This window comes from Thalassophryne amazonica, chromosome 15, assembly GCF_902500255.1.
Source record: "Thalassophryne amazonica chromosome 15, fThaAma1.1, whole genome shotgun sequence".
Classification (NCBI taxonomy): Eukaryota; Metazoa; Chordata; class Actinopteri; order Batrachoidiformes; family Batrachoididae; genus Thalassophryne; species Thalassophryne amazonica.
In genome coordinates, this window is record NC_047117.1 from 37,370,872 (window position 1) to 37,394,788 (window position 23,917).

A 23,917-nucleotide genomic window follows, 5' to 3' on the forward strand; every position below is an offset into this window, starting at 1 on the left:
TGCTGACATCGCTGGCTAGATGGCGACAAAAGCTGCTCAAATGTGCACCAAGGTTCACTTTTGGCAAGAACAAGATGGACTTACAGCTGTGTCTCTTGCCCTTATGGGCAACTTGCTTGTTTTGGAAGCTGTTTAATACATTTGTCACGTCTTCAGATCCAAATCCTGCCTTGTTGTTTGGGTCCTGGGACACTGTCTATTCAGTTTACTTGAGGGATTTTTGTTCATTTCTGATATTTAGTTGGTTGTAAGTTTGATCTCTGGGGTTGATGATAAAAAAGGTTTTGCCCAAACAATAAACAGGTGGCTGAACCCAACTTCATCATCATCACTTGTACCACGGAGGGGGCGGCACTTAAAAGTGGTAGAAGGTGGTACTTGCATTATTTTTTATTTTTATTTTGGTGGGACTCGCTTATGACTTGAATGGGATTTTTGACGGTCTGTCGCCCAGAGACCCTGTTTTCTGCCTCTGGTTTCCAAACATTAGTCATCTGTCAGAGCGCAGAGGCAGCCTGCGCCTGTTTCATTTTTGGCTGGTGGTGAGGGGGTGTGGTATGACTTTGATTGATCCACTTGTCTCTCTCTGTTTCTCTGTCTCTCTCTTTCTCCGTCTCATCGGCCGATGCTGTCGGTTGACAGACATGACTGTGACGCGTCTTTGTGTGACACTCGTGTTTTTGGCCGTGGAGAGCCGCTGTGGCGCCTCGAGCAGCTTCTTTTCATTCATCCCTCCGTTCGCCGACTGCGCGCGCGGCAGACACGGGCTTTATCGCGGGGCCATCGACGTGACGGAGTCCGGAGCTCGATGCCTGAACTGGACCGACGTGTCCGGCTTTAAGGAGCGCTACCCGGGCAAAGGAGTCGGAGAACACAACCACTGTCGAAACCCGGACGGCAGAATCCGACCCTGGTGCTTTTTTAGGAACAGCAGAGGCAGAGTGGACTGGGGCTACTGCGACTGTAAACAAGGTGGACACACAACACACACCTGCTCCAACACACACGGACACTGACAGACAGACAGACAGACTGCAACACACACACACGCATACACACATACATACATACTGTAACAGACACACTGACAGACAGAATGTAACACACACATACATACTGTAACACACACACACTGACATTCTGTAATACACACACTGACAGACAGACTGTAACACACACATACATACTGTAACACACACACACTGACATTCTGTAATACACACACTGACAGACAGACTGTAACACACATACTGACATTCTGTAACACACACACTGACAGACAGAATGTAACACACACATACATACTGTAACACACACACACACTGACATTCTGTAATACACACACTGACAGACAGACTGTAACACACATACTGACATTCTGTAACACACACACTGACAGACAGACTGTAACACACACACATACTGTAACAGACACACTGACATTCTGTAACACACACACATACTGTAACAGACACACTGACAGACAGAATGTAACACACACATACATACTGTAACACACACACACACTGACATTCTGTAATACACACACTGACAGACAGACTGTAACACACATACTGACATTCTGTAACACACACACTGACAGACAGACTGTAACACACACACATACTGTAACAGACACACTGACATTCTGTAACACACACACATACTGTAACAGACACACTGACAGACAGAATGTAACACACACATACATACTGTAACACACACACACACTGACATTCTGTAATACACACACTGACAGACAGACTGTAACACACATACTGACATTCTGTAACACACACACTGACAGACAGACTGTAACACACACACATACTGTAACAGACACACTGACATTCTGTAACACACACACATACTGTAACAGACACACTGACAGACAGAATGTAACACACACATACATACTGTAACACACACACACACTGACATTCTGTAATACACACACTGACAGACAGACTGTAACACACATACTGACATTCTGTAACACACACACTGACAGACAGACTGTAACACACACACATACTGTAACAGACACACTGACAGACAGAATGTAACACACATACATACTGTAACACACACACACTGACATTCTGTAATACACACACTGACAGACAGACTGTAACACACATACTGACATTCTGTAACACACACACTGACAGACAGACTGTAACACACACACATACTGTAACAGACACACAGACAGACTGTAACACACATACTGTAACAGACACACTGACAGACAGACTAACACACACACACTGACATTCTGTAATACACACACTGACAGACAGACTGTAACACACATACTGACATTCTGTAACACACACACTGACAGACAGACTGTAACACACACACATACTGTAACAGACACACTGACATTCTGTAACACACACACATACTGTAACAGACACACAGACAGACTGTAACACACATACTGTAACAGACACACTGACAGACAGACTGTAACACACACACACTGACATTCTGTAACACAGACACTGACAGACAGACTGTAACACACACACATACTGTAACACACACACTGACATTCTGTAACACACACACATACTGTAACAGACACACTGACAGAATGTAACAGACACACTGACAGACAGACAGACTGTAACACACACATACATACTGTAACAGACACATTGACAGAATGTAACAGACACACATGCGTACTGTAACAGACACACACTGACAGAATGTAACAGACACACATACATACTGTAACAGACACACTGACAGAATGTAACAGACACACACACAATGACATTCTGCAACACACACACTGACAGAATGTAACACACACACTGAGACATACAGTACCAGACACACACTGACAGACTGTAACAGACACACACTAAGACATACAGTACCAGACACACACTGACAGACTGTAACAGACACACACTAAGACATACAGTACCAGACACACACTGACAGACTGTAACAGACACACACTAAGACATACAGTACCAGACACACACTGACAGACTGTAACACACACATACATACTGTAACACACACACACTGACATTCTGTAACACACACACTGACAGACAGACTGTAACACACACACATACTGTAACAGACACACTGACATTCTGTAACACACACACATACTGTAACAGACACACTGACAGAATGTAACAGACACACACTGAGACATACTGTAACAGACACACACTGACAGAATGTAACAGACACACTGACAGACAGACAGACTGTAACACACACATACATACTGTAACAGACACATTGACAGAATGTAACAGACACACATGCATACTGTAACAGACACACTGACAGAATGTAACAGACACACACTGACAGAATGTAACAGACACACATACATACTGTAACACACACACTGACAGAATGTAACAGACACACACTAAGACATACAGTACCAGACACACACTGACAGACTGTAACAGACACACACTAAGACATACAGTACCAGACACACACTGACAGACTGTAACAGACACACACTGGGGCATACAGACACACACTGAGACATACTGTAACAGACACAATGACAGACTGTAACAGACACACTGACAGTCTGCAACAGACACACACTGGGGCATACAGACACACACAGACATACTGTAATAGACAGACTGTAACACCCACACTGACATACTGTAACAGACACACTGACAGACTGTAACAGACACACACTGGGGCATACAGACACACACTGAGACATACTGAAATAGACATACTGTAACACCCACACTGACAGACTGTAACAAACACACTGACAGTCTGTAACAGACACATACTGGGGCATACTGTAATAGACATACTGTAACACCCACACTGACATACTGTAAAAGACACACTGATAAACTGTAATAGACACACAATAAGACATACTGTACCAGACACACTGACAGACTGTAACAGACACACTAACAGACTGTAACACCCACACTGACATACTTTAACAGACACACTGACAGTCTGTAACACACACACTGACAGACTGTAACACCCACACTGACATACTGTAACAGACACACTGACAGACTGTAACAGACACACACTGGGGCATACGGACATGCACTGAGACATACTGTAATAGACATACTGTAACACCCACACTGACATACTGTAACAGACACACTGGGGCATACAGACACACACTGATACATACTGTAATAGACATACTGTAACAGACACACTGGCAGACTGTAACAGACACACTGATAGTCTGTAACAGACACACACTGGGGCATACAGACACGCACTGAGACATACTGTAATAGACATACTGACATACTGTAACAGACACACTGACAGGCTGTAACAGACACACAGTGGGGCATACAGACACGCACTGAGACATACTGTAATAGACATACTGTAACACCCACACTGACAGACTGTAACAGACACACTGACAAACTGTAATAGACACACAATAAGACATACTGTACCAGACACACACTGACAGACTGTAACAGACACACTGACAGACTGTAACAGACACACACTGAGGCATACAGACACACACTGAGACATACTGTAATAGACAGACTGTAACACCCACACTGACATACTGTAACAGACACACTGACAGACTGTAACAGACACACACTGGGGCATACAGACACACACTGAGACATACTGAAATAGACATACTGTAACACCCACACTGACAGACTGTAACAAACACACTGACAGTCTGTAACAGACACACACTGGGGCATACTGTAATAGACATACTGTAACACCCACACTGACATACTGTAAAAGACACACTGATAAACTGTAATAGACACACAATAAGACATACTGTACCAGACACACTGACAGACTGTAACAGACACACTAACAGACTGTAACACCCACACTGACATACTGTAACAGACACACTGACAGTCTGTAACAGACACACTGACAGACTGTAACACCCACACTGACATACTGTAACAGACACACTGACAGACTGTAACAGACACACTGACAGTCTGTAACAGACATACACTGGGGCATACGGACACACACTGAGACATACTGTAATAGACATACTGTAACACCCATACTGACATACTGTAACAGACACACACTGGGGCATACAGACACACACTGAGACATACTGTAATAGACATACTGTAACAGACACACTGACAGACTGTAACACCCACACTGACATAATGTAACAGACACACTGACAGTCTGTAACAGACACACTGACAGACTGTAACACCCACACTGACATACTGTAACAGACACAGTGGGGCATACAGACACGCACTGAGACATACTGTAATAGACATACTGTAGCACCCACACTGACAGACTGTAACAGACACACTGACAAACTGTAATAGACACACAATAAGACATACTGTACCAGACACGTAACAGACACACACTGGGGCATACAGACACACACTGAGACATACTGTAATAGACATACTGTAACAGACACACTGACAGACTGTAACAGACACACTGACAGTCTGTAACAGACACACACTGGGGCATACAGACACACACAGACATAATGTAATAGACAGACTGTAACACCCACACTGACATACTGTAACAGACACACTGACAGACTGTAACAGACACACACTGGGGCATACTGTAACACCCACACTGACAGACTGTAACAAACACAGTGAGAGTCTGTAACAGACACACTGACAGTCTGTAACAGACACACACTGGGGAATACTGTAATAGACATACTGTAACATCCATACTGACATACTGTAAAAGACACACTGATAAACTGTAATAGACAAACAATAAGACATACTGTACCAGACACACACTGACAGACTGTAATGCACGGACACAACAGACACTTGCTGAAACAGACACACTGAGACATGCTGTAACAGACACACACTGACAGACTGTAACAGATGGACACAGCAGACACCTACTGTAACAGACACACACAACAGACACCTTCTGAAATAGGCACACTGGGACATACTATAACAGACAGACAAAGCAGACACACACTAAGACATACTTTAGTACACACCGATAGACAAACACATTCAACAGACACCTACTGCAACAGACACATACTAACAGATCAGCTGTAAAGGCCCCTTCACACATAGTGCAAATTTGTTCGATTTGCGCATGAAATGTGCATGAAGTAGGAATCCTGTGCAAAATGTGTAAAATCTCTTACACCTTTTTCTACAACTTTTTCCGCAAACCAGCAGCTGAAAGACAGTGTGTGCTGTGCGAGCCCATCGAACCCTCTCACGGCAGGTGTCAGCCAAATTCCAGGTGACACACATGAACATCTAACAATGCTCGCATGGCACTTAGAAAGTGTGTGGCCTTTCACAGTATTAACACGACAACAGTCAGCAGACAGTCACTGTCGTGCTGGCAGTGAAATTTGTCTAAGTGCGCTGAACTGGCAGGAGGTGTGGCCGCCGGCAGAAGTGGCTGTGGTGATCTGTCTTCTGGACATCCCAGCTGACAACATGTTCTGTGTTTGGATGGACACGGACTAACAACTGCCCACTGTGATGCGCATGTATCTGCTTGCTGTCATCACGTGGACATAAATAAAAACATATATCGCTGTGGCAACAGGCTACAGCAAGTGTGGGCAGGCCGCCCCCAGGTTGAAATGGATCGTCAGATTATAACACGCAGAGGGTGATCTGACTGTCACGTCACCCATGTGAGCTCTGTTCTACATGAAGTGGTGTCAGTCCTGCGGCGCCCCGTCCACAAGACACGCATGTCGGGCAGGACATGTGCTTGGGCCACCTGGACACGCACCAGCAGATATGGACATGATGAGACGAGCGAACTGCTTCTCATTCATGTCATTTCATGACTGTACGTCTGTGACATGGGTCATCTACAGAGGAACAGACATCATACTTGTATTGCCTGCTTGATAAGAGGGATTCAATAAAATGCAATGTTTTTATATGGTGTGTGTTTTTTTTTTTTTTTAAATACGTACATGTCCTTCCTGATATCAGGCAGTTTCCTGCACCTTTCACAGGCCAGTGATGGTAGCTCACTGTTAAAGTTTCTGATTGGCAACCTGAGCTTTTGGAAAGCACAGGTTAGAATCCCGTGAGTGAAATGTATTTTTTTTTTCTTTTCACAGCAGCTGTGCGATGTGGTTATACATCACACTGCTGCTGGCACTGTGTTCCTGCATGTCTGCGTGATGTTTTGTGGTGCGCTCATATGAGCTGTTCTGACGGGAGTTGCCCTGAGTTGCACATACAGTAGTGTTAAGAATAATAGTAGTGCTATGTGACTAAAAATATTAATCCAGGTTTTGAGTATATTTCTTATTGTTACATGGGAAACAAGGTACCAGCAGATTCAGTAGATTCTCACAAATCCAACAAGACCAAGCATTCATGATATGCACACTCTTAAGGCTATGAAATTGGGCTTTTAGTAAAAAAAGCAGAAAAGGGGGTGTTCACAATAATAGTAGTGTGGCAGTCGGTCAGTGAGTTCGTCAATTTTGTGGAACAAACAGGTGTGAATCAGGTGTCCCGTATTTAAGGATGAAGCCAGCACCTGTTAAACATGCTTTTCTCTTTGAAAGCCTGAGGAAAATGGGATGTTCAAGACATTGTTCAGAAGAACAGCGTAGTTTGATTAAAAAGTTGATTGGAGAGGGGAAAACTTATACGCAGGTGCAAAAAATTATAGGCTGTTCATCTACAATGATCTCCAATGCTTTAAAATGGACAACCAAAAACAGAGACGTGTGGAAGAAAACGGAAAACAACCATCAAAATGGACAGAAGAATAACCAGAATGGCAAAGGCTCACCCACTGATCAGCTCCAGGATGATCAAAGACAGTCTGCAGTTACCTGTAAGTGCTGTGACAGTTATAAGACGCCTGTGTGAAGCTAATTTATTTGCAAGAATCCCCCGCAAAGTCCCTCTGTTAAATAAAAGACCTGCAGAAGAGGTTACAATTTGCCAAAGAACTAGGGCTGTGCAATTAACCGAATTTCGATCGTGATATCGATATTTGTATCAAACGATCTCCAAACTCGTATAATCGAGTGAAACGATTTAAGGGGCTTTCATCAGGCCAATCCGTCAATGTGTCCCAAGACGCATGATGTCAGACGCGTCGCTTCGGAAGTGGCAAGGGGGCGGGATTGCTACGTCACACTCTGGCTGTTTCCACAACCTGAAAAAAGTTCAGCGTTTGCCTTCTTGAATTTGCGTCGCCTGAGCCACAAAAAAAGCTTTAAAAAACAGCAGTAGAACGATTCTCCCATCACCCTGCTGGGAGAAGCTTTTTTCAGCTACTTGTCGGAGTGACGCCGACCGAGGGAGAACTGACGACTTGGTGGGATATCGATCAAACCGCGACAGGGAGCCAATCCGCACGGAGAAGCCGGCCTTCAGGCATCATTCCTGGGCAGAGAGAGGCAGGCAGCTGGGGTGATGGAGCAAACCCACTCAGTCCGAAATCTCCCACTTTTTGGATATATGCGAAGTCCCAGTTTGCCCAGTGGAGTATAGTTCTGCAGCTTTATCGAGGTGAGAATAATGTAAAAATAAAACGTGATGTTTACTGAATTGCTGTGAAGGTTTAATGATCGGTTAACATTAGCTTAGCCTTTTAGCACAGTTGATCTGAGTGAACGCTTTAATTTGTAAATGGTTCAGTCTGTTTTATTTTTACCAAATAAAGTTTTTTCGGCGTTTTTTTTTTTTTTCTTCCTATCGTTTTTCCCCGTTTTTTCCTTTTTTATATAGAAACTGTTTAGTGTTTCTTTATATTTAAAGAAATATTTTTATTTGTCCTAATCAGGAACATTTGCTGTGCAGACAACCAAACTTCCATTGATGAGCTGAACACCACGTCCAGTTGAAAGAAAACATCTCTGCTCTTCAGCAACACCACCAGAGTTCAAAGCTGCAGAAGAGACCTTCATCTGGTCCCGAGATTTCAGCATAGCATCACCTGCTTCTAAATAAACGGCTCTTTCAACAGCAACTATTTTATTATTTTTAAAAAAGCTGTTTCATTTTATATTTTAACAATAAATGAATGGATAAATTTCTCCAAAAGGAGATAAGGAGACGTGGTCAAGGGAATGATGACAAAAACACAAACTAATGAACATAAATTGAAACAAAAACAATGCAGCTGCACTATGTCCTAGTAGCACAAGTCAGGGAGATGCCCAAAGACACTGACCAACTGGTCAGTGACAACAGGGAAGGGAGAGGAAAACAGAAAAATAATATATAATATGATATTTTGAATATTTATTTTATTCATTTTATGTTTTATACAGGTAAGGTACAGTACATTTTCAATTTGGAGGTTTTGCACACAATTTTTTTTAGAGTGAGAGAAATGCTGAATAAATGCATTGTGTAACTAAAAAAAAAAATAATCGTTTGAATAATCGTGATTTCAGTATTTACCTAAATAATCGTGATACTGATTTTTTCCATAATTGAGCAGCCCTACAAAGAACACATCAACTGGCCTAAAGAGAAATGGAGGAATATTTTGTGGACTGATGAGAGTAAAATTGTTCTTTTTGGGTCCAAGGGCCGCAGACAGTTTGTGAGACGACCCCCAAACTCTGAATTCAAGCCACAGTTCACAGTGAAGACAGTGAAGCATGGTGGTGCAAGCATCATGATATGGGCATGTTTCTTCTACTATGGTGTTGGGCCTATATATCGCATACCAGGTATCATGGATCAGTTTGGATGTCAAAATACTTGAAGAGGTCATGTTGCCTTATGCTGAAGAGGACATGCCCTTGAAATGGGTGTTTCAACAAGACAATGACCCCAAGCACACTAGTAAACCAGAAAAATCTTGGTTCCAAACCAACAAAATTAATGCCTCGCAGATGTGAAGAAATCATGAAAAACTGTGGTTATACAACTAAATACTAGTTTAGTGATTCACAGGATTGCTAAAAAAGTAGTTTGAACATAATAGTTTTGAGTTTGTAGCGTCAACAGCAGATGCTACTATTATTGTGAACACCCCCTTTTCTACTTTTTTTTTTACTAATAGTCCAATTTCATAGCCTTAAGAGTGTGCATATCATGAATGCTTGGTCTTGTTGGATTTGTCTACTGGTACCTTGTTTCCCATGTAACAATAAGAAATATACTCAAAACCTGGATTAATCTTTTTAGTCACATAGCACTACTATTATTCTGAACACTACTGTATTCGCTAACAGACATACTGTAACAGACACAATGACAGACAAGCTGCAACGGCATACACTGACAGACTGTAACAGACACACAATAACAGACCTACTGTACCAGAGACACACTTTCAGGCAGGCTGTAACGACACAACAACAAAGTGCTGTAACAGGCACAGAACAACAGACATACTATAACAGTCACACACAAACAGACACACTTTAACAGACACACAACACACATAATGTAAGAGACTTACTGTAAAACCACACACAAATCAGCATACTGTAATAGTGAAACAAACCATAACAGACAAACTGTACCAGACATGCAACAACAGACTCTTTAACAGATACACCGTAATGACACTCAGTAAGACATACGGTAGGAGGCACACAACAGAGTTAAACAAACAATAACAGAGCCACTGTAACATACCCACAACACGCATACTGTTTTAGACATTCTGCAACAGACGCACAATGAATGAATGAATGAATGAATGAATCAATCAATCAATTAATGTCCTTTATTTAACCAGGTAAAAACTCATTGAGATTTAACGCCTCTTTTTCAAGAGTGACCTGGCCAAGAGGGCAGCACAAAACAAAATTACAGCAAACACACAAATCACAAATAAATACAGTCACCATTCACACATTACAGAAAAAAAACAAGAGTGGAATTTCATGATTACAACAGTACAGTCTCAAGATCCAATAGACTATTTCTCTGTCTTTTATAATTGCTTTAACTTTCCCCAGAGATACAAGATGTGCCAATTTCAAGTCCATCTGCACATCCTTCCAGGTGGATGGGGCAGAAAATATGAACAGACATGGAACAGACAGTGAATTACACCACAACAGACACAAATAACAAAAATATTGCAACAGATATGATAACAGACATATTGTAACAAACACAATAAGAGTCATACTGTAACAGACACATTCACAGACATACTGTGACAGACACAGTAACAGAAGAAAAACAATCATGCCAGTCATCACAGCAGAATTGTCATCTGCAACAGCAGACTGTAGGTGACTGTTACAAACACAGCAGCAGATAGACAGGAACAAGACACACAATAAAATACACACCACATACAATAAGAGACATAGACTGACAGATATACTGCAGCACGCAGACAGATACACACACGCCCAGTAGCAGACACATTATACATTCCTAAACTTCAAGACATTTGATGCTGACATGATAAAGTGTGTGCAGGCAGCCACAGAGACAGTCAGCTGTGTGATTTTGTTTTTCTTTTTCAATGCGGCACTGCATGGCTGTTTGACAGCTGAGACTCAAGTAGTTAGACGTGTGTGTGTGTGTGTGTGTGTGTAGATGACAAGTCTGAGCACATTGTGAGTGCGCTCGTATTTGCTGATGGGTGATTCGCAGACTCAGTTCGAGGAATTGCAATGGCTGTGAAAGCACAAATAAATCCAACCTGGTCTCACAGCATGTCATGATTCAGCAGCACAAAATATACATTAATCTATTGGTTTGTGATATTGTCACAAAAAGCGCAAAAAATTTTTTTGTCACGGCAGCACAAATTCATTCTAATACATTCTGTGATGGCTGCATGAAATTAAAGTGAAGCTGGGGGGTCGGGGTGGTTATGGTTAGGGTGGGGGGTAGGAGTAGGGTTAGTAATAGTGAGTTAAAAAAAAAAACCTTTCAAGAAAATTTTACTCATTTCGTGATGGGAGCATGAAAAAAAAAACATAAGACCGGGCTGAATAAATCAGAATCAGCTTGGTTTAGTCAAGTGAATCATCATTTATGCAGTGTTGGGGTTCAGTGGTTGAAATGTTTTGTTCTTTTTAAGTGGTTCCTGCCCCCCTGTCCCTTTTACAGTGAGGCAAATAAGTATTTGATCCACTGTCAGTTTTGCAAGTTTTCCCACCTACAAAGAATGTAGAGGTGTGTAGTTTTTATCGTAGGTACATTTCAACTGTGAGAGACAGAATCTAAAATAAATAAATAAATAAATAAATAGAAAATCACATTGTATGATTTTTAAATAATTCATTTGCACTCATTGCATGAAATAAGTATTTGGTACAATAGAAAAACAGACCTTAATATTTGGTACAGAAACTTTTATTGCAATTACAGAGCTCATACATTTCCTGTAGTCTTGACCAAGTTTGCACACTGCAGCAGGGATTTTGGTCCACTCCTCCATACAGATTTTCTCCAGATCTTTCGGGTTTTAAGTTTCAGCTCCCTCCAAAGATTTTCTATGAGTACAAATCTTGAGACTGGCTTGGCCACTCCAGGACCTTGAAATGCTTCTTATGGAGCCCCTCCTTAGTTGCCCCTGGCTGTGTGTTTTGGGTCATTGTCATGCTGGAAGACCCAGCCATGAACCATCTTCAATACTTTTACTGAGGGAAGGAGGTTATTTGCCAAAATCTCACAATACATGACCCCATCCACCCTCCCTTCAATACGGTGCAGTCGTCCTGTCCCCTTTGCAGAAAAGCACCCCCAAAAATGATGTTTCCACCCCCATGCTTCACAGTTGGGACAGTGTTCTTGGGGTTGTTTTCATCCTCCCAACCCGGGTGAGTGGAGTTGATCACCAAAAAGCTGTATTTTGGTGATATCTGACCACATGACCTTCTCCCATGCCTCCTCTGGAACATCCAGATGGTCACTGGCAAATGGGCCTGGACTGTGCTGGCATGAGCAGGGGGACCTTGCTGCCCTGCAGGATTTTAAAACATGATGGCGTAGTGTGTGTTACTAATGTAATCTTTGCGACTGTGGTCCAGGTCTCTTCAGGTCATTGACCAGGTCATCCCATGTAGTTCTGGGCTTTCTCAGAACCATCCTTACTCCACAAGGTGAGATCTTGCATGGAGCTCCAGATCAAGAAAGATTGACAGTCGTCTTGTGTTCTTCCATTTTCTAATAATTACGCTAACAGTTGTTGCCTTCTCACCAAGCTGACTGTCTGTTGCCTATATACAGGTAACAAGTTCAAACATATGCAATTAATGCAGGTGAAGAGTGCAGAATAGGAGGGCTTCTTAAAGAAAAAAATAACAGGTCTGTGAGAGCCAGAATTCTTGCTGATGGTTCACGATCAAATACTTATTTCATGGAAATTAATTATTTAAAAACCATACAATGCGATTTTCTGACTTTTTTAATTCTGTTTCTCCCAGTTGAAGCTTACCTATGCTAAAACATTACAGACTCTCCATTTCTTTGTATGTAGGTGGGAAAAATTGCAAATCGACAGTGGATCAAATACTTATTCATCTCACCGTATATTGTAATATTTTAAATATTCTTCCATCCCACTACATTTTTATTTCTGTTTTTCTTACCTTATCATGAAATGGATTCTGCAGCCTTTCTGCTGTTACATTGTCGGGCTTGAACACCAAAATTGTTGATGAGGGAAGGAGTTAGTCCTTGCAGCCAGCTTGTGCACATGATGACAACATTAAATGCTATAATCTTGTATCTTATTAAATTAAAAAACATCACATAAGAGAATGAACTCATTAATTCATGGGGAACTTTGATGTACAATAAAGTCAAAGAGTGACTTTGTTTTAGCCCATGTAATATCCAATAGACATGACTGCTCTGCCCGTAGAGATGAATCGCAGACATCGTCATTCACTGAAGCAGCCAGTGATGAGTATCTCGGGCCGCCGTCGAGAGAGAGGGATTGAATGACGTTCACAGTGTAATCAAAGCAATGTGCTTGTTGCTTACACTACAAAAGTAACAGGAATGTTTCAGGAGGTGGATCCTATCTATGAAGTATTGCTGCTATTATTAGGATCTTTTTTGTTTTAATCCAACAGAATTTTAAAAACTTTTATTGAAGATAGGATTGGGCGATTAAACACTTAAATAAGCACTTTATTCACATAAATCATCAAATTTTCATCATCACAAATTTACATTGGATTGAAGAACACAGTACGTGTGTTTCCACACACAACACTGAATTCCTCAGCACAGCAGTTCTCACTGCAGTGTGTCAGTGAGTGCTGCAGGGCAGAGTGAACTTCTGATTCCTGCTGCCGCCGCTTTCTGAAGAAACGCCTGTCTAATTTTAAGTAGGATCTCAGGATGTGGTGTTATATAAAACAAATACTGAATGTTTTCTGTTTGTGCAATGAAGAGAAATTTCATTATTTGAAAGATAGAATGGCACATACAGTGCCATTCAACTCAACTGACACCTCATTCAGTGGTGTGTTCCATCTTTTAACACATGTAAATTTCTTTACCATTGGACTCATAACATTCATTATTTGTATACTGTCACAGTCAGGTTGCAGTACATGTTTTTAAAAACATATTTTGTTCTCCTTATTTTAAATACACACCATGTCTGTTTCTGATGGACCAAGCATGTGACATGACCTTTCTTATCAGCCAGTCAGGTAGTGCCTTTCACACGAATAAATCAGTTCTCCTTGTCATGTTTGTTTTCCTCCTGGTAAAAGAAACATTACACATTATAGGTGTGTAGCCAGAGGTGCAAGGGGATGACAGCCCCCACCCCACCAACGCCACCTTAGAGTAAACATTTTTTGCAAATAATAATAATGAATGCATGAATGAATGAAGCATCCCCACAGCATGATGCTGCCACCACTATGCTTCACTGTAGGGAGTAGGGATGGCGCCTGGTTTCCTCCAAACATGACACCTGCCATTCATGCCAAAAAGTTCAATCTTTGTCTCATCAGACCAGAGAATTTTGTTTCTCATGGTCTGAGAGTGCTTCAGGTGCCTTTTGGCAAACTCCAGGTGGGCTGCCATCTGCCCTTTACTCATGGCCTCTTCACACCCCACACCTGCTCAAAATGTACATTCAGATCCACTCATATGATTTTGAGACATCCTTTTGACAAACAAACACAGAACTGTTGGCAGATGTATGTGCTCTGAGTACTCTTTTGGAAAGTGGTCTTTTTTTCTATTATCTTGATGTACAGTATTCCCATCTCTTGTCTCTTGCATTACAGGCTCCGTGCGTCTGCAGGGTGGCCGCTCCAAACTAGATGGCAGTGAGTGGAAGTGTATGGGGTGGATTGTGGGGGTCTGTGTGTAGTGATGAGTGGGGAGACACAGATGCTCAGTGGTTTGCAGTCAGTTGGACAAGGGGTGAGCGTGCACACATGCACACACAGTAGTTTGCTTAGATATGCCCTATTTATCACCCTCTGCTTCTGAAATGCACATGTGCACACTCTAGTGCAAAATGAAATTACCATATGGCATAAATTCACAGTGTGAAACTACGTTTAGAGATCTGATGAAAAATGGTCAAAAAGTTTTATTATACTCGTGAGACATGAGATATATGCATGTGTTTGCTTTGTTCGTTTCTCTGGCCCTCACATTCCAACCCCTTTTCCCCCCAGAGGTATTCCATACCTTAAGCCCTCACTTATTTACCTTGTTTCACGCTCACATGTCTGCACACAAAGCTTTGTGTTGAGATGTTGACATTTCTGTGGAGGCTCTGATCTGTCAGATCACCACTGGTCCTCCAGACAAGTATACAGTTAGTTGAGAAAGTGTCTAATTTCTGTGCTGAAGACATTCTGTGTATTTAAACAGTGACACTAAGGCCCGAGCTGGTGCAGATTATGCTGACTTGCATTCCTGTGTGCGCATATTCACACATGAGTCAATGAATGTGCTCAGCGGAAAGGGAAAGAAGGCAATGTCAGTCATGTGTCACGTGAAGGTTATGTGATTCCACAAGGTCATTTATTGAATGCTGTTGTGTGTCAGACTACTGACTGTATTGACTGTCAAATTATAGATCGGGGTGACACTGATGGCTCCGAGTTGCAGGTGCCGTTTAGTTTTTTCTTGACAGAGGATACTATAGGCTTGCAGAAGGATCTCTCTCAGGAAGTATGAATAAGAATGTCCATTGTTGAACCAAGGCAACATGCATTGTGTTTGCTTTTTCTATCAGTTGCTTGGAAGTACACATTGAACTATAGAGTTATAAGGGTTCAGGGATTCTCATCCAGGGCTACAGGTCGCGCACGTGCAGTTCATCTGTCCGTGCAGGAATACAGAAGTTCCATTGGAGGGCAATACACTGCCAAGGAGATGAGCCAGATCTGCTCCAGTGTCCCAAGATTGCTTGGAATGGAGGGGAGTGCCCTCTGGCTGCAGCTGTGACCTGCACCCAGCAGCAAGGTATGTGTGCCTCGTGGTAGTGTAGCTTTCAAACCCATGTTTGATCATTCTCAAGCTAAAAAATTAAAAAACAAACAAAACCCCCACCAATAACAAAAACCTAACTCTTGAAGTTAAATGCATTTTTAACAATAGACTTTGCTCTTGGGTGAGACATTGTGATGGATTATGTACGTTTGCTTCTTACATATGTGTGAGGTGTGATTAAGCCAGTGTTTCGTATTCAATGGTCTACTGGCAAAAAACAAGGGAATAGTCTTTGCTTATACAAGTGTCTTGTAAAGCCCCATTGCCAGAACCTCAATATTCAGTCATTTTGTACACCTGTGCATTCAAATAAGGGTCTGGAGCCTATCCCAGCTGTCATTGGACCAGAGGCAGGGTTCACTCTACACAGCCTGCCAGTCCATCGTAGGGCCACATATAGACAGACAAACATTCCCATTCAACAGTCAATTGGAAGTTATCATTTCACCTACCATGTATGTGTTTGGAAGTGGGAGGAGACCAGGTGGGAAGTGATCCAACGACCTTCTTGCTGTGAAGCCACTGTGATGCCAGAACTTCCGTATTTCTACTTAATTGTATAGGAAGGTTTTAAAGTCTTGTAAAGACAGTGGAATGACTGATTAAGGGGGCCAGTAGGCTGACCAGTAAATTAAGCAAGGTTGCCATGCCCTCCTTTTGGTGACCTTTTAGGGATCTCCTTAGGTTAGGTCTGTGGCGCATGGTCTAAGATGCATAGTACAAGTGCATTTAGGGCATGTCCAACAAATGCTTGCTATTTAGAAAGCATGTAATCTAAAATCTGAATATGGGGGCATGAGGAAAGGGGTTGTTGGATTTATTCTGTCAGGTAGTCTTGGGTGTGTTTTAGGCATGACTGAAATAAACCAATCAGGACCATATGTCATCCCTTGTTAAAGGCAGAGTGAGTCAGACATAAGCAAAGGTTTTGGTGTGTGAACAGATCTGCACCAGTGCACCAAACTCTCCATTGGGCAGCCGGCACTAAACTTTCATCATGGATACAAGCAGAGTGTATGTGCATTGTGAACCCACTTGTGTATCTGAATATTTCATTCTTTTTCTATACACGCTTACTTCAATTAAGAGTCATGGGGTGGGGGACTGGAGCCTATCCCTGCAGTCTTAGGGCAAGAAGCGGGCTACACCCTGGACAGGATGCGAGTGTATCACAGGCCCAGTATAGACAAATAAACACTCATACTCTCACTCACACCTGCAGTCAAATTAAAGTAGTTTACAATTTTCCTAATCTGCATGTGTTGATCCCAAAATGTGAATCTGCTGCAAATCCTGAATTATCCACAAACCATTAATGAAAATTCACATAAACCGCGAATATCCACGAACTGTTAATAATTTTGCTGCAATCCTTGAACAGAATATCCCACAAAACGTGAATGCAGATCTCTCAAAACATAAGTCGCAAGACATGAATCTCATTCATGATATATATTTTATTTCAGTTTAAGTAGTTTCCAGATTTCAGTTTATGGATCAATTGCTTCAGGAAATCTTGATTGCAAACCCTATCTCTGGAAAAAATTTTTTTTTGGGGGGGGTCACTACACCTGGTGAGGTGAGGAAGCGAGCCCTGACTGGTCCGTCACTTGTGACATGAAGCGCACGGCCCCACAGGGCGTGATCCGCTCCAGGAAACGGTGGCAGGTGGGGAGTCTGACTGGGGCGGTACACCTGTCATATAGTAATGCAGGTGTCCTAAGGCAAACTCAGGCAGGACAGAAACCTCCTGTGGAGCAGAAGTGCAAAAGCTCGCTTGATCTTGATTTTCAGTATGAATACAGACTGTGAAATTGGGGCCTCACAATCCGTCTGACTTTTTGGGCTTTAAGCAGGAGGTGTCAGAAAAGTTACCTCAGGGATAACTGGCTTGTGGCACCAAGTGTTCAAAGCGACGTCACTTTTTTATCCTTAAATATGGGCTCTTCCTATCATCATGAAGCACAATTCACCAATTTTTGGATTGTTCACCCACGAAAAGGGAACATGAAAGATCCTGCACTGCCGCGCAATTTGTCATGCCAGTGCGTCCCGCTTTGTCCCGCTTGACACCATGCTATAAAAAATTATAATTTTGTAGCTGACGTATTTGCTCTCAGAACTTAGCTGATGAAACCATTCTCTCATTGCTCCCAGAATCAGAGAAATTATCCACGTACAGCTGACGTTTGTGTGTGTTGTGTGGTGGAGAATGCATTTGGAATCTTGTCTCAGGCTCTATTGATCCAGGACGTCCTGAGAGAACAGAGAAGTTTCAGAAGAAGTCGGTTTCAGCATTTTATCCGGATATTCCACTGTTAAAGGAGATTTTTTTAATGAAAGACGTGCGGACGGGTCCGCGCGTCGGGACGCAGCCGCCGCGACGCTCCGCCACAGGAAAAACACCTCTGTTGAAAGCCTTAAGGACAAGTTGGAACATGTCCTGCCTGTTAAACAATTTCTCATATACTCACTCCACTGAAAGCCATCAAAAGCCGCCTGGATTTTACAAATGGTTATCAACACGGAGGTGTTTTTCCTGTGCCGCCGCACCGCGTCGGCTGCGTCCCGACGCGCGGATCCGTCCGCACGTCTTTCATTAAAAAAATCTCCTTTAACAGTGGAATATCCAGATAAAATGCTGAAACCGACTTCTTCTGAAACTTCTCTGTTCTCTCACGACGTCCTGGATCAATAGAGCCTGAAATGTGGAGGTTTTCAGCTTGAACAGGCTGATGACGCCACCTGAGAGCGCTGCGCGACGTCTCGCACCGTGAAAAGTCCTTAAAGCGACAGAATCACCTCAAAATCTCTCATCAGCCGTTAAAATTTTCACTGAAAACCATCTTAATTTTTCGAACCGTGTCCACTTCGATGTGTCTCACAGGTTTAGAAAAAATTTTGATTAAAACAACGCGCCAGTCTCTCAGCAACTTCTCAGACAAAGGAATTCCGACGAGGGCTGGATGACTCCTCCCACAAGGAGTGCTCACAGACGAATGACGTCACCGACAGGCGTGGAAAAACTCACGCATGCGCACGAGGGTTCAAGCATGTCTGACGTAAAAACATATGAATGAAATCCATATAGTTTTTGAAAAAAATAAAAAGGACCATTACTTTATTGACAGCCCTCGTATATATTTGTAAATTTGACTGTGTGAAAGCTACATTTAAGTTTTTGTGTGCCAGTGGTACTCCCTATACGACTGGTGGGAGGTCGATCAGGGTCGGAGGGCACAGTAGAGGTTTTCCATGCTGGACAGTGGGGTTCCATATGTGACGACCAATGGGATGACAATGATGCGGAGGTGGTGTGTCGACAGCTAGGGCTGAGGTGAACAGACACACACCCACACACACACTTGCACTCATAGATATTCATCTTCGCATTCATTCCATCCATTTAATGAGCGTAAATTGAATACTTGGGAGACAATGAAGAAAAAGCACCATAGAATGATAGAGACAGAGAGAAAAGCTGAGATGACTTAATGTGGATGGTCAGGCGTTTGTCTCTCCCACAATCTTCAAAAATATGAGAAGTATTCTTTCCATTCAGACATTCACAGAGAGGAACGAGCAGTAAAGAACATCTGGGGGTCAGATCATGAATCGGGCTCTTGTTCCTGCATGAATTCTAGTACCACAGAGATATGCATATTTAGCAACACTGCATTCTCAGCAAATTGTATGACATTTGTAATGTTGGTGTCAGCAGAGATGTGCGTGCCAGGCAGATACTTAGACTTATTTGATTCCATTGCCAAATTAAACAAAATCAGCATCATTCTGCTCCCATCATTTCAAAACCAGAATCATTTCATTTGTTTTTGTTACATCATATTGTGAACCTGTTCTTCTTCTGTATCTTGTGTTTGTATTGCAGCGGTGTGGCGAGGGCGTGGGGCCAGGCACATTTTGGAAAAACTTCAGGTCGTGTTTGGCTGGATGAGGTGGGTTGCACAGGCAATGAGCTCACTCTGGAGCAATGTCCAAAAAGTGCCTGGGGAGAACACAACTGTCTACATTCAGAGGATGCAGGCGTGTCCTGCAGCCTCCTTAAAGGTAGAGCAACCTCAGCCTCAGCACACCACACAAATGTACAAATGCAATGTGAGATTCTTGTACAAATGTACAAAAATCTCCTCAGGAAATTCTTCCTTAATGTGCTGAAGAGGTTATGCTGAAATAATTGTGGAAGGAGTTATAGCTACTTGCATTGTTACATGTACCTAACTGGTCTCAGTTGAGGAGCCAAAGAACGCCCCTTATTGAAAGGCTTTGTGGTCAAAGATAGAGCTTCTTCATGTTCACATTCAGGAAAAGTGGACCTCTTCTTGGAGTGACATCTATTAGGTGAGCTCACAGGCAAGTTGCATGATCCAACATGATCTGCGTGTTATGGTTAGAGATTTGGGCGGGACCGAACCGTTGCAGGCAGTTTGACCCACTGTTGATTTTGCAAGTTGTACCACCTACAAAGAATGGAGAGGTCTGTAATTTTTATTGTAGGTACACTTCAACTGTGAGAGACAGAATCTAAAGAAATTCTGAAAAATACATTGTATGATTTTTAAATAATTCATTTTCATTTTATTGCATGAAATAAGTATTTGATTACCTACCAACCAGCAAGAATTCTGTACTTTGCTGCACGGTGAAACTGTCTGATAAGACCGATGATTAAGTTGTGCACATATCATTCATCACAGAACCTACTGTGGACAAACTGTATCTGCATGAATTACCGACCAATTCCCATTTAAGTCAAATGGGAGCCTTGCTACTGTCAATACATGAAGTTTATAAAATGTGTAAAAAAGTTTATAATTTTGCCTGGGCTGAAGAGGATTAATTGCACCTGTTGTTATATGTCGGACGCAGCCCGGAGAACCGACCAGCGTTTGAAGGACCCAGTATAAAATAAGCAGAGCACGGTACAAAGGATAACAGAGTTTAATAAACATAACAGTGATGTGAAAAAATATAAAAGTGCACGGTCTGGCGTGGTGGATTGCGGTGCGCTCCCAGCAGCGCTAACGGTCCGGAGCCAGAACCAATTCGGACCCAAGGACCCCGCCGACACCCCCCAGGTGGCCGCGACAAACCAAGTCTGTGAAAGAAGGAATCATTATGTGAGTCCACACTCAACACACAGAGAGACCACTCAAAGGTGTACAAACAGCAAACACTTCCTGGCTTAATTGCAAATCAGCTTCCCACCCTGCAGGCATGGAACACCCTGTTCACAAAACTCCACTGCAGTGGAAGCTGATTTAAACGACCAACATACAGCTCAATATAATAAGGTGTGAGGGACACCACATTTACTGACTGTATAAATGTTAGTCACAAAATCTAACGTACCTCAGGAAGTGTGCTGACGAGCGTGAGACCTCACCCTCTCCTCTTTCACAGACCATGCATCAACCTGGACGTTCTCTGCATCCACTGATGATGAGATGGCTCCCGAGACGACGATCTCACCCGTCTGGTCACAAGGTCGAGTCTCTGGCAAATACACACTGTGTACTCCAGTCTTAAATGCCACCATGTTCCAATCCATGTAGATGCACCACAGCTGTGAGTCCTGACGAGCCGCAGGTGATCAGCCTCAGGTGATCAGGGTGAGGTCCTGATAAACTCAGCTACACAGCCACTCAGTCCCAAATGCAAGCCACCTGGAAGGAAAAACAAAAGACAGGACAAAAGACAAACAAAAAGGCAGCCAGGCCCCCCCAGCCATACAACACCTGTTTGAACTTGTTACCTGTATAAAAGACATCTTTCCGCACACTCAATCAATCACACTACAGCCTATCCACCATGGGCAAGACAAAGAGCTGTCTGAGGACACCAGGGACAAAATTGTGGACCCGCACAAGGCTGGGATCGGCTACAGGACAATAGGCAAGCAGCTTGGTGAGAAGGCAAAAGCTGTTAGCATTATTATAAGAAATGAAAGAAACACAAGATGACTCCAACTCTTCTCTGTCTGGGGATCCATGCAAGATCTCACCTTGTATAGCAGGAGGCGGTAAAAATCACAAGTCAGAATTTCAATACATCCACTTGAGAAATGATTCACAATATTAATACAGCATTTGGCATCAAAATTAATCCTATATCTTGTAACCTCCACCCCTTGAATGTAACAAAGTATGGTCTATTTTCAATTATCTGGTTATTCCGCTATGTGTAAAGTTTGTCCATGCTCTTCAAAAACTTTATAAACACAATTCTTTCACAAAGGTTTTATTTCAGTAACACTGTGTGGATAACTTAGGAGGAGGCCATGCTCTTCAAAAACTTTAAAAACATAAACCATTGTCAAAGGTTTTATTTCAGTCACACTGTGTGAATAACAGAACTTAGGAGGATGCCATGCTCTTCAAAAACTTTAAAAACATAAATCATTCTCAAAGGTTTTATTTCAGTCACACTGTTAGCCTGAGATCTTAGTTTTGGCTTGGCCATGATACTTGATTTACTACAACTTGCTATGCTGTGACCTGAAATTACATGTGTAATTGCATGATCACTGTAATAATATCAGTACTTATGTAGCTTTTGTGACTTCTCTAAAACAAGTACTACCAAGTCAGGAGCATTATATATCATAAACTTGAATGTTGTGTTCAATGCAGGGTTCATCAAAACTAATCATGAAGTCAAAACAATTACATTCTAATATTTCGAAAGATGTTACAATTACAGTATACGAGGTCTGTCCGTAAAGTATTGTACCTTTTTATTTTTTTCAAAAACTATATGGATTTCATTCATATGTTTTTACGTCAGACATGCTTGAACCCTCGTGCGCATGCGTGAGTTTTTCCACGCCTGTCGGTGACGTCATTCGCCTGTGAGCACGCCTTGTGGAAGGAGTGGTCCCGCCCCCTCGTCGGATTTTCATTGTCTGGAAATGGCGGAATGAAAAGGACTTTTTTTCCATCAGAATTTTTCAGAAGCTGTTAGAGACTGGCACCTGGAAACCATTCGAAAAATTTATCTGGCTTTCAGTGAAAATTTTACGGGCTTCACAGAGAATAAGGACTTTAACTACAGGTTTAAGGACCCCTTTAAAGGACGGTCGGTGCGCCGAGCTGCGAGCTGCGACGATGCGGCAAAACCACTGGATCATTTCTAAGCTGATGGCTCTGTGGATACGAGACCGTCGTGTGCTCTTTCTCTGGTTATCACAAGACCTGGACATCATCCATTTTCTGGCAGATTTCACTTTTAACAAGAGATTTTGTCATGGAAAGCCGCGCGGAGGCTTCGCGCGTCACGACCGATTCGCTGATGAAGCGAGACAAAGGAACACCTCCGTTTCGGAGTGTTAGAGGACAAGTTGGGACATGTCTATCTCGGCTTTCAGTGCTTACCAGCCCAGTGAGTATAAAAGAACTTGTGGAGAGCTGGACATGTCCCAACTTGTCCTCTAACACTCCGAAACGGAG

The 23,917-nt window shown here is 42.5% G+C and overlaps 1 protein-coding gene across 1 annotated transcript in view; it reads left to right on the plus strand.

Annotated features, from left to right (window-relative positions):
* The first annotated feature begins 567 nt into the window (after positions 1–567).
* prss12 (serine protease 12) overlaps positions 568–23,917 on the plus strand; it is a 130,847-nt gene continuing 107,497 nt past the window's right edge. Inside the window, 8 exon segments of the mRNA XM_034188402.1 lie at positions 568–972; positions 15,230–15,288; positions 15,290–15,338; positions 15,341–15,368; positions 16,253–16,281; positions 16,284–16,424; positions 19,644–19,788; positions 20,341–20,519. Of these exon segments, the coding sequence (XP_034044293.1) occupies positions 645–972; positions 15,230–15,288; positions 15,290–15,338; positions 15,341–15,368; positions 16,253–16,281; positions 16,284–16,424; positions 19,644–19,788; positions 20,341–20,519 (958 nt within the window). The 5' untranslated portion in view covers positions 568–644.